This window comes from Herpailurus yagouaroundi, unplaced genomic scaffold (assembly GCF_014898765.1).
Source record: "Herpailurus yagouaroundi ecotype Mexico unplaced genomic scaffold, PumYag 142, whole genome shotgun sequence".
Taxonomy (NCBI): Eukaryota; Metazoa; Chordata; class Mammalia; order Carnivora; family Felidae; genus Herpailurus; species Herpailurus yagouaroundi.
Window position 1 is genome coordinate 60,225,787 of NW_024412397.1, and position 13,791 is coordinate 60,239,577.

The 13,791-nt window shown below is 41.8% G+C and overlaps 1 protein-coding gene across 2 annotated transcripts in view; it reads left to right on the forward strand.

Moving 5' to 3' along the window:
- RAB31 (RAB31, member RAS oncogene family) overlaps positions 1–13,791 on the forward strand; it is a 135,830-nt gene that overhangs the window by 62,718 nt on the left and 59,321 nt on the right. For both annotated transcript variants that reach the window (XM_040479406.1, XM_040479407.1), the window contains exon 3: positions 5,733–5,814. In XM_040479406.1, the coding sequence (XP_040335340.1) occupies positions 5,733–5,814 (82 nt within the window). The remainder of the gene's footprint in view (positions 1–5,732; positions 5,815–13,791) is intronic.

Below are 13,791 nucleotides of genomic sequence, written 5' to 3' on the forward strand. Positions count from 1 at the left end.
TGTCCAACTTCGGCCCAGATCATGATCTCACGGTTCGTGGGTTCAAGCCCCTCTGTCAGCACAGAGCCTGGAGCCTGTTTCGGATTCTGTGTCTCCGTCTCTCTCTGCTCGCACTCTGTCTCTCTCTGTCTCTCTCCAAAATAAATAAACATTAAAAAAATTTAAAAACCACCCATAATCAGCTGGTATATTTTCTTCCAGTCTTTTTGCTATGTGTATATAAAATCTTTTTTTAAATTCAACATTATATTGTGAATTCCATGTTATTAAATGGTCTTTAAAAACAAGGATATCCCCCGCCTCGGTGTTAGGAATATAGAATTGACATACATCATTGTATAACAAAGCAAGGATTTATAATGGCTGTATTTTCCATTAAAGCCATTTAGGTTATTTATAATTTTGTTTTACCTTTTAGATAATGTATGATGTACGTCCTGGGGCATAAATACTTGCATGCACCTCTGATTATTTCATTAGGTTACATTCATAGCAGTGGAATAATTTAGTCAAAGAATAAGAACGTATTGAAGGCTCCTGATGGATATTGCCAAATTGTTTTTCAGAAAGGTTGTCCTTATTTTTCTGTATACTTACCAGCTTTAGGTCTTACCTGAAAGATAGCTATCTCTATCTCTATCTCTAGAGATATCTATATCAATCTAGAGATAGAGATAGAGATAGAGATAGATATCATCCTGAATTCCATTATTTTCCTCTAAACTTAAAGCTTACGCATTTTCTCATACCTTAAAATTTCTCCATAAATGTAGTGGTAAGTGCTTGTAGCATTCAATTATGTGCCGATCTGCTTTCTTTCTACTTCATCCTTCACTTTTCCTCTGGAGTCCAGATTGAGATGGGCTCTTCCAGTATTAATCTGTTGTCCTTACCTGATGCTGTTCAATTCCCCAGTTTAAAAACCCACTCAAAATGTATCCTCTCCTCTGGGATTTTGAGAAAATGTTCTCAAACTCCAGCTTCAGACAAATAAAGTTAGCAAAGAACATACACATTTCTTGGAAGATGTTCTATATAGGTCGCGGTGCTTAGCCTGCAGCTGGTGGGTTTGGTGTGCTGAGAACCTGGCTTTTAGATGCGTTTTGTTTAGCTGCACAGTGCTTTAAAATTTTTAAGCCAATAGCGAAGAATTGGGAGATTTTTACATAATAAACTTGCATTTCTGGCTTCTCTTAAAAAAATCTGTAGACTTGGCGCAGACATGCTCACGTGGCAGGAGCCAGCTGGACTCGAGCCGCAGGCGCTCCGTGTGAGTGGGCGGGCTCTCTCCTTTCCGTGTCGCTGCCGCTGTTTAGCGTCACTATTATTTTTATCATTATTACGTTTACATCTAGCCCGCGTGGCTCATTTATATGGTTGCTCCCTGGTCCCGTAGACGCTTGAGTTCATGCCAGGCCCAGGGCCTGATTTTTCACAGTAATGTCGCTGGCCCTAAGAATCAGAGCAACGCAGTGACTTGTTTGGGCACATACAGCCAGCGAATAGCGGACATAGGACTCAGACCCAGTGAGTCCACTTTCAAAGTCCACCCTTGTTCTTCCCGCTGTGGTCAAACTACCACTGGGGAAAGGCTACAAAGTGCCATTGTGTCAGCAATGGAAAGCACTCATTCTTACGGTCTCTTGTGACTCACAATGAAAAATCTTGGCTTTGCTATTCAAGCAGATTGTGTTGACATCTTGAACATATGTGTGTGTGTGTGTGTGTGTGTGTGTGTGTGTGTGTGTATCTCCCTTTCTGTTTCGACTTTTACAAGGTAATTGTGTGAATTCTCTGCCAGATTTTGGTTCCCACAGATAACGAAGTCAGTTCAGCATTGCCAATGCTACCCCCTCGACCACTCTGAAAGATAATCTGCAGAGACGAAAAGATGCTTGGGGTTCATAAGATTGAATGCTAGCAAAGAAGCTGTTAAGAAAAACCCTGAATAACCCAAGGAGCAAGGATTGTGAGCTGTAATTTCAAATATTGGAAGACTGTTCTCGTGGCGGGAAATGAGGAGCAGAGAGGGGTGTATACCTGTGCATTTGTGTGTATGTGTGTGTGTTAATGTACGTATATATGTGGTAGGCATTACGACTCTACTAAAGCTGTTCTGCACAGACTTACTGAACATCAAGGGGGAATTTCACAGATGTCATTCCCACATTTGATCCTACAACAGCCTTCTAGATCATGCAAAGTAGATATTGGTTCTGTTTCTCAGGTGAGGAAACCGAGGGGCTTTCTAAGTGCTCATTCCACCTCGCTGGCATTGAGGACAGTCCTCTGCATTCTGTTCCTGACTGGGCTGATAGACTCTTGACCAGGGACAAGGCAGTCTTTTGGGGCTCAGATTCCACCCCCCCTCTTATCTGTAGAATGAAAGGGTCAGCCTGGATATTTCATGTTTTTTCCATTTCTAAAAGTCTCTGATTCTAAGATTTTATTAAAAAAAATTTTTTTTAGTAACATTTATCCATTTTACAGAGAGCTTGAACAGGAGGAGGGCAGGGAGAAAGAGAGGCACAGAATCCAAAGCAGGCTCCAGGCTCTGAGCTATCAGCACAGAGCCCAACACAGGGCCCAGACCCACAAGCGCAAGATTGTGACCTGAGCTGAAGTTGGACACTCAACAGACTGAGCCCCCTGGGTGCTCCTCTGTTTCTAAGATTTTATTTTATTTTATTTTATTTATTAAAAACATTTTTTTAAATATTTATTTTTGAGAGAGACACAGTGTGAGCGGGGAAGGGGCAGAGAGAAAGGGAGACAGAATCCAGGCTCCAGGCTCTGAGCTGTCAGCACAGAGCCCGACACGGGGCTTGAACCCACAAACAGTGAGATCATGACCTGAGCCCAAGTCAGACGCTTAACCGACTGAGCCACCCAGGTGCCCCTGTTTCTCAGATTTTAAAGGCATGAACTTAGTTTTCTAAGCCTGAAAACTTTTTAAGGGCAGGGTTGATGTATTATTTATCCTAGTGCCTAGAATATATTGAGGAATGAATGAAAATCTGGCTTACCTCAGAGCTAAAACAAAACCAAGGGTGTTTATGGAAAGAATTTCTAAACAAAGTTAAAGGGTGAAGGTTAAGCCAGAAAAAAATATTATTTAAAATATACTATTTTAAGAGGTAAGCATAAAGTACTCAAAAAGTGAATAAGAAAAGGGTGAACATCCCAACTGAGAAGTGGGGAAAGGTCACGAACTAAATATTTACAAAAGAAAAATACAAATGAGCAATAAACACTAAAATGACGTTCAAACTTATAATAAGCATGATAAAAATGGGAATGATGTATCATTTTCTCCCAATCATGCTGGGAAAGACTTGAAAGATGAGGATTGGCTGGGGAGAAGGTCATCTTCTGCGTGGTCATGGGTGCGTAGGCTGGTCTCACCCACAGGGTGTCATGTCTGTTTCTGAGATTAAATCTAAGGAAAGAGTTGTGTAAGGACACAAAGATGTAAGTAAAGGTATTTATTTAATCATTGTCATATCGTGGAAAATAGGTGACAAAAATTATCTTCAGTGGGGGTAGTGGATAAAGCCATAACATGGTGTAAAATATTTAGTCATTTTAGGGGTGCCTGGGTGGCTCAATTTGGTTGAGCCTTTGACTTGAACTCAGGTCATGATCTCACAGTTTGTGAGGTTGAGCCCCACAACCGGGCTCTCCGCTGTCATCTCAGAGCCTGCTTTGGATCCTCGGTCCCCTCCCTCTCTGCACCTCTCCTGTTCGCTGTCTCAAAAATAAATATTAAAAAAAAAAAAAAAAAGAAGAAGAATATTTTGTCATTTTAGATAATGATGTTGATCCATATTCACAGAAATGGAAAGGGGTCCATGATACATAGAGTGGAGGGGAAATAAAATGTATACAGAGTATGATCAATTATGGAGTAAACATTGTATAAAAATAATTTGGTTGTGTACCAGCTTACTAGCTGATTGTGGCTAGGTGCTGACATGGCAGTTGATTTCTGTTTCCTCCTTTGCTTTCATTTTTTGAGTTTCATTTTTGTGATGTACATATACTGCTTTTATAATAGGAAAAGTAACAAAGGTATTTCCATTTTTTAAAATATGTTTACTCCTATCAGTAGTCCTTGCATATTTTAAGCACTTTATAAGAGAAGACCTCATGGGACAGTTGTGGTTTTGGTAAGATTGGGTCACATCACTTAGAAAAATGCTTAGAATTTCCATTTAGTGCGATCGTAGATTGATAAATAGAACTGTTAACTTCTGGTGTGTGTGTGTGTGTGTGTGTGTGTGTTGTGGGGGTCGTGTGGGAATTGCAGGGACATATGCTTTTCTGCCTGGGACACGTGTAGTTTGCCTCGTAGTCCTGGGGAAAAGTAGGAGAAGTTGAGGAAACCTTACAGGCAGGGGGGCTGAGTGGTGCAGGATGAACTGCGTACTGGATACGGTGGTCGGCTGGGCCATGGGACTCAAGAGAAGACAGCCTAACACCTTAACCCTAAAAACTCTACTGTGCCTCTCCTGGGAATAAGAACATAATGAGGACACCGGTATCACACCTGGTGTGATAAATCAATTAATTTTGATTTAATGATAACATATGACAGATAGTCTAAGTATAAATGTTTCCAATTGTCCTAAAAATGTCTTTCAAAGCTATTTCCCTCCTAATTCCAGATCCAGCCAAGAGGCATTTGGTTGCTTTATCTCTTTGTGTTCTCTGAATCTAGATGGTAGAACAATCTCCCTGCCTTTTGTTCTGTTTGCTTTTTCATGACTTATTGAAGCATTCAGGCCGGTTGTAGAATGCTTGTAGAATTCTTGTACAGTGCTCCACATTCTGGATTTGCCTGATTTGTTTCTTCCTGATTAAATTCGGGTTAAATGGTTTTGGCCAGAATGCTGCACAGGTGATGTGTTCGTCACGTCAGGAGGTTATCACGTCTGGTTGCCCCACTGTTGGGGATACTCGTTAGTTTTTGATGAAGGGGGAACTTTATCTCACAGAAAAAAAGTCAAGGGCGTAAACTTTCCACGTATTGTATCTTTACATCTTTCATGAACATGAAGGAAAAGTTTATTAACAAGAAGTACACAAAAGAAAGTATCAAGTGTTTCATTATCTACTGAGAGTTTCAAATCCTTCCTTTTTCTTTCTTTTAATGGAGAAAACATATATATTTGGTAAGCCACCAGCCTTTATCCCTGCGTGTATAGAAGCAGGATGGGAATGAGATATCGTATTTTATTAGTTGTAGCTAGTGTTGGATGCATAGCATAGGTGAATATATAAGGCAGTTTTCTGTTTGCGCCATTGCAAGGCCCAAAGTGTGACTTGCCCAGATATTAGCTGCCCTTGTCACTCTTCATTGTTGTGATAATAAGTTTTTAAAATCTGAGGTTTTATTTTTTTTCCTGAGATTTGGGGCATATTATCTTAGAACAATTGGACGTATTATCTTAGGACAATGTTTTTGGGAACACAGTGATTTGAATGCATTCTTTGCTTTTTTAAAGAAGTTTTCCTTCCCTAACCTAAACCTTCAGCTGGACTAACAGAAAATGTAGAATTTGGGGCCGGGGGTGGGTGATAAGACTCTAACAGCCCTTCTTTCCTCTTGGTGGACCCAGGAGGGAGCTTATGAGGTCTTGCTGAGGCAAGATTAACTTGTCTGAACAAGGAGCCTCTGTCCAGATTGTAAGGGCACCTGGTAACGTGGAGATGTTGATTCTCTTTTTCAGGGCATCTTTTATGACCAAAACTGTGCCTTGTGGAAATGAGCTTCATAAGTTCCTCATCTGGGACACTGCTGGGCAGGAACGGGTAAGTGTACGTGGTTGTTGGCTTTCTAGGGAAAATACTGAGCCTGGTTCCTGAAGGTTTATTTGTATTTGGCAAGATTCTTGGTTGCACGCGACCAGGAACCCAGCTTCTGTGATTTAATCAAAAAAGGAAATGTGCTTTTCCACTGTGAAAAAGATGTATGGGGGTGGCTCTCTTGAGGTAGGGCTGAGTTCAAGTCCTCCAAATGTATTGTCGGAGGCACCCAACTCCATTCATTTTTCTTTGCTTGCTTACCTCTAGACTGGCTTCATTTTGAGGCAGACTCACCTCCTTCCCTTCCCCAAGGGTGGCCAGGATGGCTCCGTCGGTGACTCCACGCCTGTATTCTGCCACCTGAGCAGTCCCACAAAGGACAGTACCTCTTTTCCGCAAGTTGCGCCCCATGTTTCAGTGCCTGTGGGTTCTCACGGGCCGGGTTTGGGTCACGTGTTCCACTCTTGAACTTGATGCTGTGTAGCAGCATTTAAGGGATATTTGGCGCTCCTATTTGTAGAGCCAGGTAATACACTTACCCCTAGAGGTAGGGCTGCCATCAGCCGCACCTGAGCCACACTGGTTGGAAGTCTAGTAGGCTTAGTTACCCAAGGAAAATCTGGGTTCCTTTACTGCACAACGGGCCAATGGACATCGGTTTACTAGAAACAGCCAATGACTTGTTTCTTATTCTTTTTTTTTTAATATGAAATTTATTGTCAAACTGGTTTCCATACAACACCCAGTGCTCATCCCAACAGGTGCCCTCCTCAATGCCCATCACCCCCTTTCCCCTCCCCCCTACCCCCCATCAACCCTCAGTTTATTCTCAGTTTTTAGGAGTCTCTTATGGTTTGCCTCCTTCCCTCTCTGTAACTTTTTCCCCCCTTCCCCTCCCCCATGGGTTTCTGTTAAGTTTCTCAGGATCCACATAAGAGTGAAAACATATGGTATCTGTCTTTCTCTGTATGACTTATTTCACTTAGCATAACACTCTCCAGTTCCATCCACGTTGCTGCAAATGGCCAGATTTCTTTTCTTTCTCATTGCCAAGTAGTATTCCATTGTATATATAAAGCACAGTTTCTTTATCCATTTGTCAGTTGATGGACATTTAGGCTCTTTCCATAATTTGGCGATTGTTGAAACTGCTGCTATAAACATTGGGGTACAAGTGCCCCTATGCATCAGCACTCCTGTATGTCTTGGGTGAATTCCTAGCAGTGCTATTGCTCTCTTATTCTTAATTCCTTTTATGTGCTGAACATATTTATGGGGAAGATTGTTTAAAAAGCTTATGTTTTTAGATTTTAATGTTTATTTTTGAGAGAGAGAGAGAGAGAGAGAGAGAGAGAGAGAGAGAGAGAGAATGAGAATGAGTAGGGTTGGGGGGGGCAGAGAGAGAGAGACACACACACACACAGAATCTGAAGCAGGCTCCAGGCTCTGAGCTGTTCACACAGAGCCCGATTTGGGCTCATGAACCTCGAGATCAAGACCTGAGCCCAAGTCGGACACTTAACCTGCTGAGCCACCTAGGTGCCCCTTGTGTTTTTAGATTTTAAAAAGTGAGGTAATACCAGCACAGACTGTCTATAATAGGATATTCATATAATAACTAGGGTGTATATTATCAAAGTCGAAAAGGGTGGTCAGGGTAAGTGACACACAGGGATTACCAATAACCTGCCTTCACTGGGAGCTTTCAGGCTGCTCCAAACTTTCATCGGAGCTAATGATCACGGAGTAAAATAGTAAAATGGTCCAAGCTCACTTGTCACCTTCTCTACCTACCCTGTTTAAATAATATCACTTCCCCCCTTTCCTTCCCTGCTCCACTCCATTTTTCTCCGCAGCCCTTACCACCTGCTAATATGCTATTTAATTCACTTACTGATTCTGTTGATTGTCTCTCTCTCAAAGGAAGAGAATCCGGGGTTCGGGATAATGCAGCATTTTCATTATCTGCTCCTAACAAATCAAGTGTGCGTTTCTATAATTTTCACTTCCTATAAATCCCCGTCCCAGCATTTGTCGATTAAGGCTACTCCGGTGTTCAAGATTTCTTTCTTCTTAATTAGGACGAATCTCGTGGCCTACAAATGCTAACCTCATTAGAACATCTTCTATTTTGCTGCTAAATTGAGAGCACCAACTTGCACACACGAAGCTGCTGCCACGAGCACCTCTTTAACTCTGTGGGTCAGCTGTGCATGCTGCCTCCTGAAATGAGGTGATGAATCCGAGGAAGAAATGTCTGCTCAGGGATCTCTTCTTTACGTATCTTCCTCTTTACATACTATGTATGCATACTTGTAGTACGTAGATCTGCTAGGTTTTTGGTTGGGGGGGGAGGGGTTTGGTTTTTTGGTTATTTTAACTGAAGCAGAGGCTTTCTTGCTCCCATTTGTACTTTTGGCCATGAAATAGTTGCTTTTAATGTGCATAATAACTCACTTTTACAAATAGCTGGCTTCGTATTAGAAGTATTACTGTTTCTACAATTGGTGGGTCATTCCTAAGGGCTTGCTATGTTTCATGCCCTGTTCCGAATGTTTTCCGTGTACTAATAATGCACTTAGCCCTCTCACGGCACTCTGATGTGGGGACTACTTTCATCCCTATTTATAGGTGAAGTCACTGAGGGGCGGAGAAGTTAAGTAACTCGTTCAAGATCACACAGCCAATTAGGCGTAAAGCCGAAATAGGAATCCGGCAGTCTGGGTCCCGAGCTTTGTAGTTCTGTTCCGCTAGAAAAATCACCCAAAAGCCATGCGGCTGAAAGTGAAGTTGGCCAGAATCCCACCACCCAGATATTTGCACCGTTTTTTTAATTTATTTTTTTAGTTGAGGTATACTTGACGTACAATATTCTGTTCATTTCAGGTGTACATCGTAGCGATTTGATATTTGTATACATTATGAAATGATCCCTACAAGAAGTCTAATTTCCACTATTGACATTAGATGATCATTCTTCAGATATCTCACTATATGTGTTGATAACTTCATATTAAAGGGGTCATGGTTCTTTATAACCTGCTGTTTTCACTTGATAACAACGGTATTCCTGAAGAGAGATTTCTGTATGATCTAAACAGAGTATTTGACATTCCCTTACCTATTCTTTTTTTTTTAAATTTTTTAATGTTTATTTACTTTTTGAGACACACACACACACACACACACACACAGAGTGTGAGTGGAGGAGGGGCAGAGAGAGAGAGGGAGACACAGAATCCAAAGCAGGCTCCAGGCTCTGAGCTGTCAGCACAGAGCCTGACGTGGGGCTCGAACCCACAAGCTGTGAGATCATGACCTGAACCAAAGTCAGATGCGTAACTGACTGAGCCACCCAGGCGCCCCTCCTTACCTATTCTAATATAATATTCAAGTGTTTGACTGCTTTTGATGAAATCTGATACTCGAAAGTGACGACTGTAGTTTGTAGCTTGACTCACTGACCATCTCAAAGCAAAATAGCAAGAGAAAATTTTTCGTATGACCATATTTCTAATTATTCTAATTGCTTTTCCTAAAATTTGTTAGAGGTTATAGGCATCTGTGACTATTTTGCTATGTCTGTAATTTTAAAAGCATAGTATTGTATAGATTATTATATTATACATGTTACATATTATATGTAGTATTATTGTGTTAGTGCTATATGTATTCGGAGTATTATCTATTATTATAACGGTTAGTATTATAGGTGCAAGGTTTGATTCCATAGTAGTGCTTCAGGGAAGAGGGACTGAGTTTTGGATGATAACTTCAGGTGGATGCTTTTTAGAATCTAGATTTGTGGAGAGCGGGTGAAAAATGTCTGTTCAGCCTTTGTGGTCATCGATTCCTCTAACCCTCAAAGGCCTGATTTAGTTATCCTCAGACTGTCCTTGTCTGGTGTCCCTCCGTGCAGTCTCGTATCTCTCCAGTGATGGCAATTTTTCAATCATTTTGGCAGCTTGTTGCTGGATTTAATCGTGCTTGTAATGACGTTACCTAATGTTGGAGCTAAAAATACATTCCCTGCTGCTGCTTGTGCCTCATGCTATTTGTTCTGTCTCATTAATTGTTGGAGTCCAGTGCACTTTATTATCCCTCCTTATCTGTGTAGAAATCTGCTGCTGTTCTACTAAGTCTGTGTAATTTTAAACAAACAAAATCTCTTTGGATTTATGGTTTCATAATATAAAGCCATAGACTTCTGTGTCCTCAAAGGGGGATAATGCTCAGGGCAGTACTTTGCATCAGTATTTGTTTACTTGTGGGACGATTCAACCAAGTTCTGCCTCGCATACACAATATTAACTCTGGACTATATTTTGGCACAAATTCATACTCTTGAAAAATTACTTTTCCGTCAGAGCACTGGAAATGTAAAAGGATCACTCTCCTCCTCCCTCTCTTCGTAGAAGGGAGTGTTCATTCCTGATAATGCTTTTCATTCAACCATATATGACGGCCATCTTAGGATTCTTTCAATGGCAAATGCTAATCCATAGACTGCCTCTGTAAGAAAGTGTTTGAAAATTTAATCATTTTCAATTAACCAGATGATTGCTGAGTCCAATTTGTTAGAAACGTAACGTTTGGAAGATTTGTGCTTCCAGTTTGTTGCAACCAAGAGGGGTGTCCAGGGGGCGAGAGTGCCACTGCCGTGCCCGTGTTGTAGTATCAGTGCGGGCTTTTGGGGGTTTTCATCCTTTCTTCCTGGAATGAGTGGTTCTGGCTTCTGCTTTGTGCCAAGCTGTGACAAGGACTCAACAGTAGGTTAGCAGATGCCTCTGGAAAGATGTACACAGGAGCGGAAGTGGTCCCAGGGGGGAGAAAGGAATTTATCTGCCCAGCTTCGTCCTCCTGTCTCCCACTAGTCTGGGTTTGGGATTCTGTCCCAATGTGGCAGCACATCCATCTTTCCCGTTGGGTTTCCTTTTGACTCCCTTCTTTGTTTTTCCACATAAACTAGAATATCCTCATTGTTATTAAAAATGCCTCATCGGGGCGCCTGGGTGGCGCAGTCGGTTAAGCGTCCGACTTCAGCCAGGTCACGATCTCTCGGTCCGGGAGTTCGAGCCCCGCGTCGGGCTCTGGGCTGATGGATCAGAGCCTGGAGCCTGTTTCCGATTCTGTGTCTCCCTCTCTCTCTGACCCTCCCCCGTTCATGCTCTGTCTCTCTCTGTCCCAAAAATAAAAATAAACGTTGAAAAAAAAATTTAAAAAATAAATAAATAAATAAAAATGCCTCATCAGTAGGAAATGCAACCTTCATGTTCTAGTTGTCTGCTTCCAAGTCATTCTGTTTTTGCTTTAAAACACTATCACAGGGGCGCCTGGGTGGCGCCGTCGGTTAAGCGTCCGACTTCAGCCAGGTCACGATCTCGCGGTCCGTGAGTTCGAGCCCCGCGTCGGGCTCTGGGCTGGTGGCTCGGAGCCTGGAGCCTGTTTCCAATTCTGTGTCTCCCTCTCTCTCTGCCCCTCCTCCGTTCATGCTCTGTCTCTCTCTGTCCCCCAAAAAATAAATAAACGTTGAAAAAAAAAAACACTATCACAATCCATAAGATAACTCCCTTAAAATGTTGGTGTCTTGGAATAATTTCAGGCTTCATTTTCTTGATCTGATCCATCAGAGCAATATTACTCTAAGAACCTAACATGAACAGATATTAACATCATCTTATTCTCTTGTTTCACTTGGGTTGGCTGTCTGTCCACCCTAGTGCCTCAGTCGTAATGGTTGCATTTATAAAATTTGGGTTTCAAATGCACCACTGTCAAATTCCACAAAGGTGAATTGGTAGTTCTTTTGTGAGAATGAAAACTCTCCCCTTACTCTACTTAACACATCTTAAGTTAAATAGATTGACTTCTGAAATCAAGCTCATTGTTATATATTTTTTAAGATGAAATTGAAGAACACACATACAGGCTAAAAAATAGCGCCCCCCCCCCCATATTTACCAGGAATTATGGAGCTTTGAACTTAACAGTAAAAATAACATGATGCAAAGATTTGTGTAGGAAATTACATAATTTATTACTAGTGTCTTTTTTGAGTTATTTATTTATTTTAGGGAGACAGCGAACAGGGGAGAGGGGCAGAGTGAGAGCGGGAGAGAGAGAGGGAGAGAGAGAGAGAGAGAGAGAGAGAAAGAGAGAGAGAGAGAGAGAGAGAAACCTCCAGCAGGCTCCACGATCAGCATAGAGCCTGACGAGGGGCTCAATCCCACAATCCCTGGTATCATGACGTGAGTCAAAATCAAGAGTTAGACACTCAGCTGATGGAGCCACCCAGGTGCCCCTTTTTTGGGTATTTAAGAAAATTGACAAAACACTGGAAATGAAAGAAATGCCAAGTAAGAACAAATTGAACACTATACGGGACTGAGTAAGAGAATATCATCTAATAAAAGATTGAGCTATTGTAGAATTCTAAATATGATCTTAAATAAACACAACTTTATGTAGACTTTAGAATACCATTATTAACTGAAAATGACACGTTTGTTGTGTGTGAATTCTTTTTTATCTCCGTATTTGAAAATATTCTTGTACTTGCAGAAAAGTTAAAAAATATTACATGAGCTCTCTTGCTGAGGTGGTTCTGTTTCAAGGTGTGGGTCTGTGCGCTGGCAGGGGGGACTTTGCTTGCTTGTTCCTTCTGGGGTTAGAGAGACAACATCTCCCTGAGGAAGCTCTTCTCAGGCAATACAGAAGCATGAGGGACAAAGGGCAGACGTGAGGCCTCTTCATGCTAGGGTTAGAATGGGCACATGTCACATGGCCTACATCCCATTGACCAAGGCAAGTCACATGGCAGAGCCCAAAGTCAAAAGATAGAAACATGGCCTTTAGAGGAAGTGCAAATACTACATTGGCATAAACAGGGCATGAATTCATGGAGAAGTGAAGAATTGGTGGTCGTAATTTTGTCTTCCGTAGGCATCTGGTTCTCTTGCTCTGTGTACCTTGGAGGCTCAACTTCTCCCAGCCTGGAACTTCTTTTCAGACATCTACCTCCATCTTTTCCCACTGAACTTTACTTTTACACACTCTATGGTATTTTACCCAAAATGAATTTCCTGTTAAGAAATCTGAAATTATAGAAATGTTTGCCCCCCTGTGGCTTTTAAAATACAGCTGATCCTTGAACAATGTGGGGGTTAGGGGAGTTGACCCCTCGCAGTTGAAAATCTATGTATAGCTTTGGACTCCCCCAAAACTTAACTACTAATAGCCTACTGTTGACTGGAAGCCTTACTGATAACATAAACAGTCAATGAACACGTATTTTATATGTAATATACTGTGTTCTTACAATAAAGTAAGCTAGAGAAAAGAAAATGTATTAGAAAATCATAGGAGAAGGGGCACCTGGGTGGCCCAGTCGATTAAGCGTCTGACTTCAGCTCAGATCATGATCTCACACTCCGTGAGTTCGAGCCCCGCGTCCGGCTCTGTGCTGATAGCTCAGAGCCTGGAGCCTGCTTTGGATTCTGTGTCTCCCTCTCTGTCTGCCCCTCCCCTGCTCATGCTGTCTCTCTCTGTCTCAAAAATAAATAAAAACATTAAAAAAATAAAAAAAAAAAAGAAAATCGTAGGAGAAAATGCGTGCATAGTTCTGTACTGCAAAAACATCTGCATTTAAGCGGACTTGTATAGTTCAGACCCGTGTTGTTCAGGGGTGAGCTGTATATTCATTACTTCCTGGTGCCTGAGATGGTCCCTCTCTGTGTTTCTGAAGACAGCCCACTGAAGATAGCTGTGGTGTGAAATTCTCTGTTTACCTGTTCCTCTGGAACTCTTTTCCTGTTCACTCTCTCGCCTGTTCTAGACTCGCTCAGTGCTTCAGTCTCATAAGCTTCTTGTTTTCATTGCCCAGTTCACCTTGAAAGCCATTGAGCCATGCTTTCATCTTTTTTTGGATAATCCATCCAAGAGTTCTAGTGGTTAGAAATAAAAGAAGCTGATAAACGCTTTTGT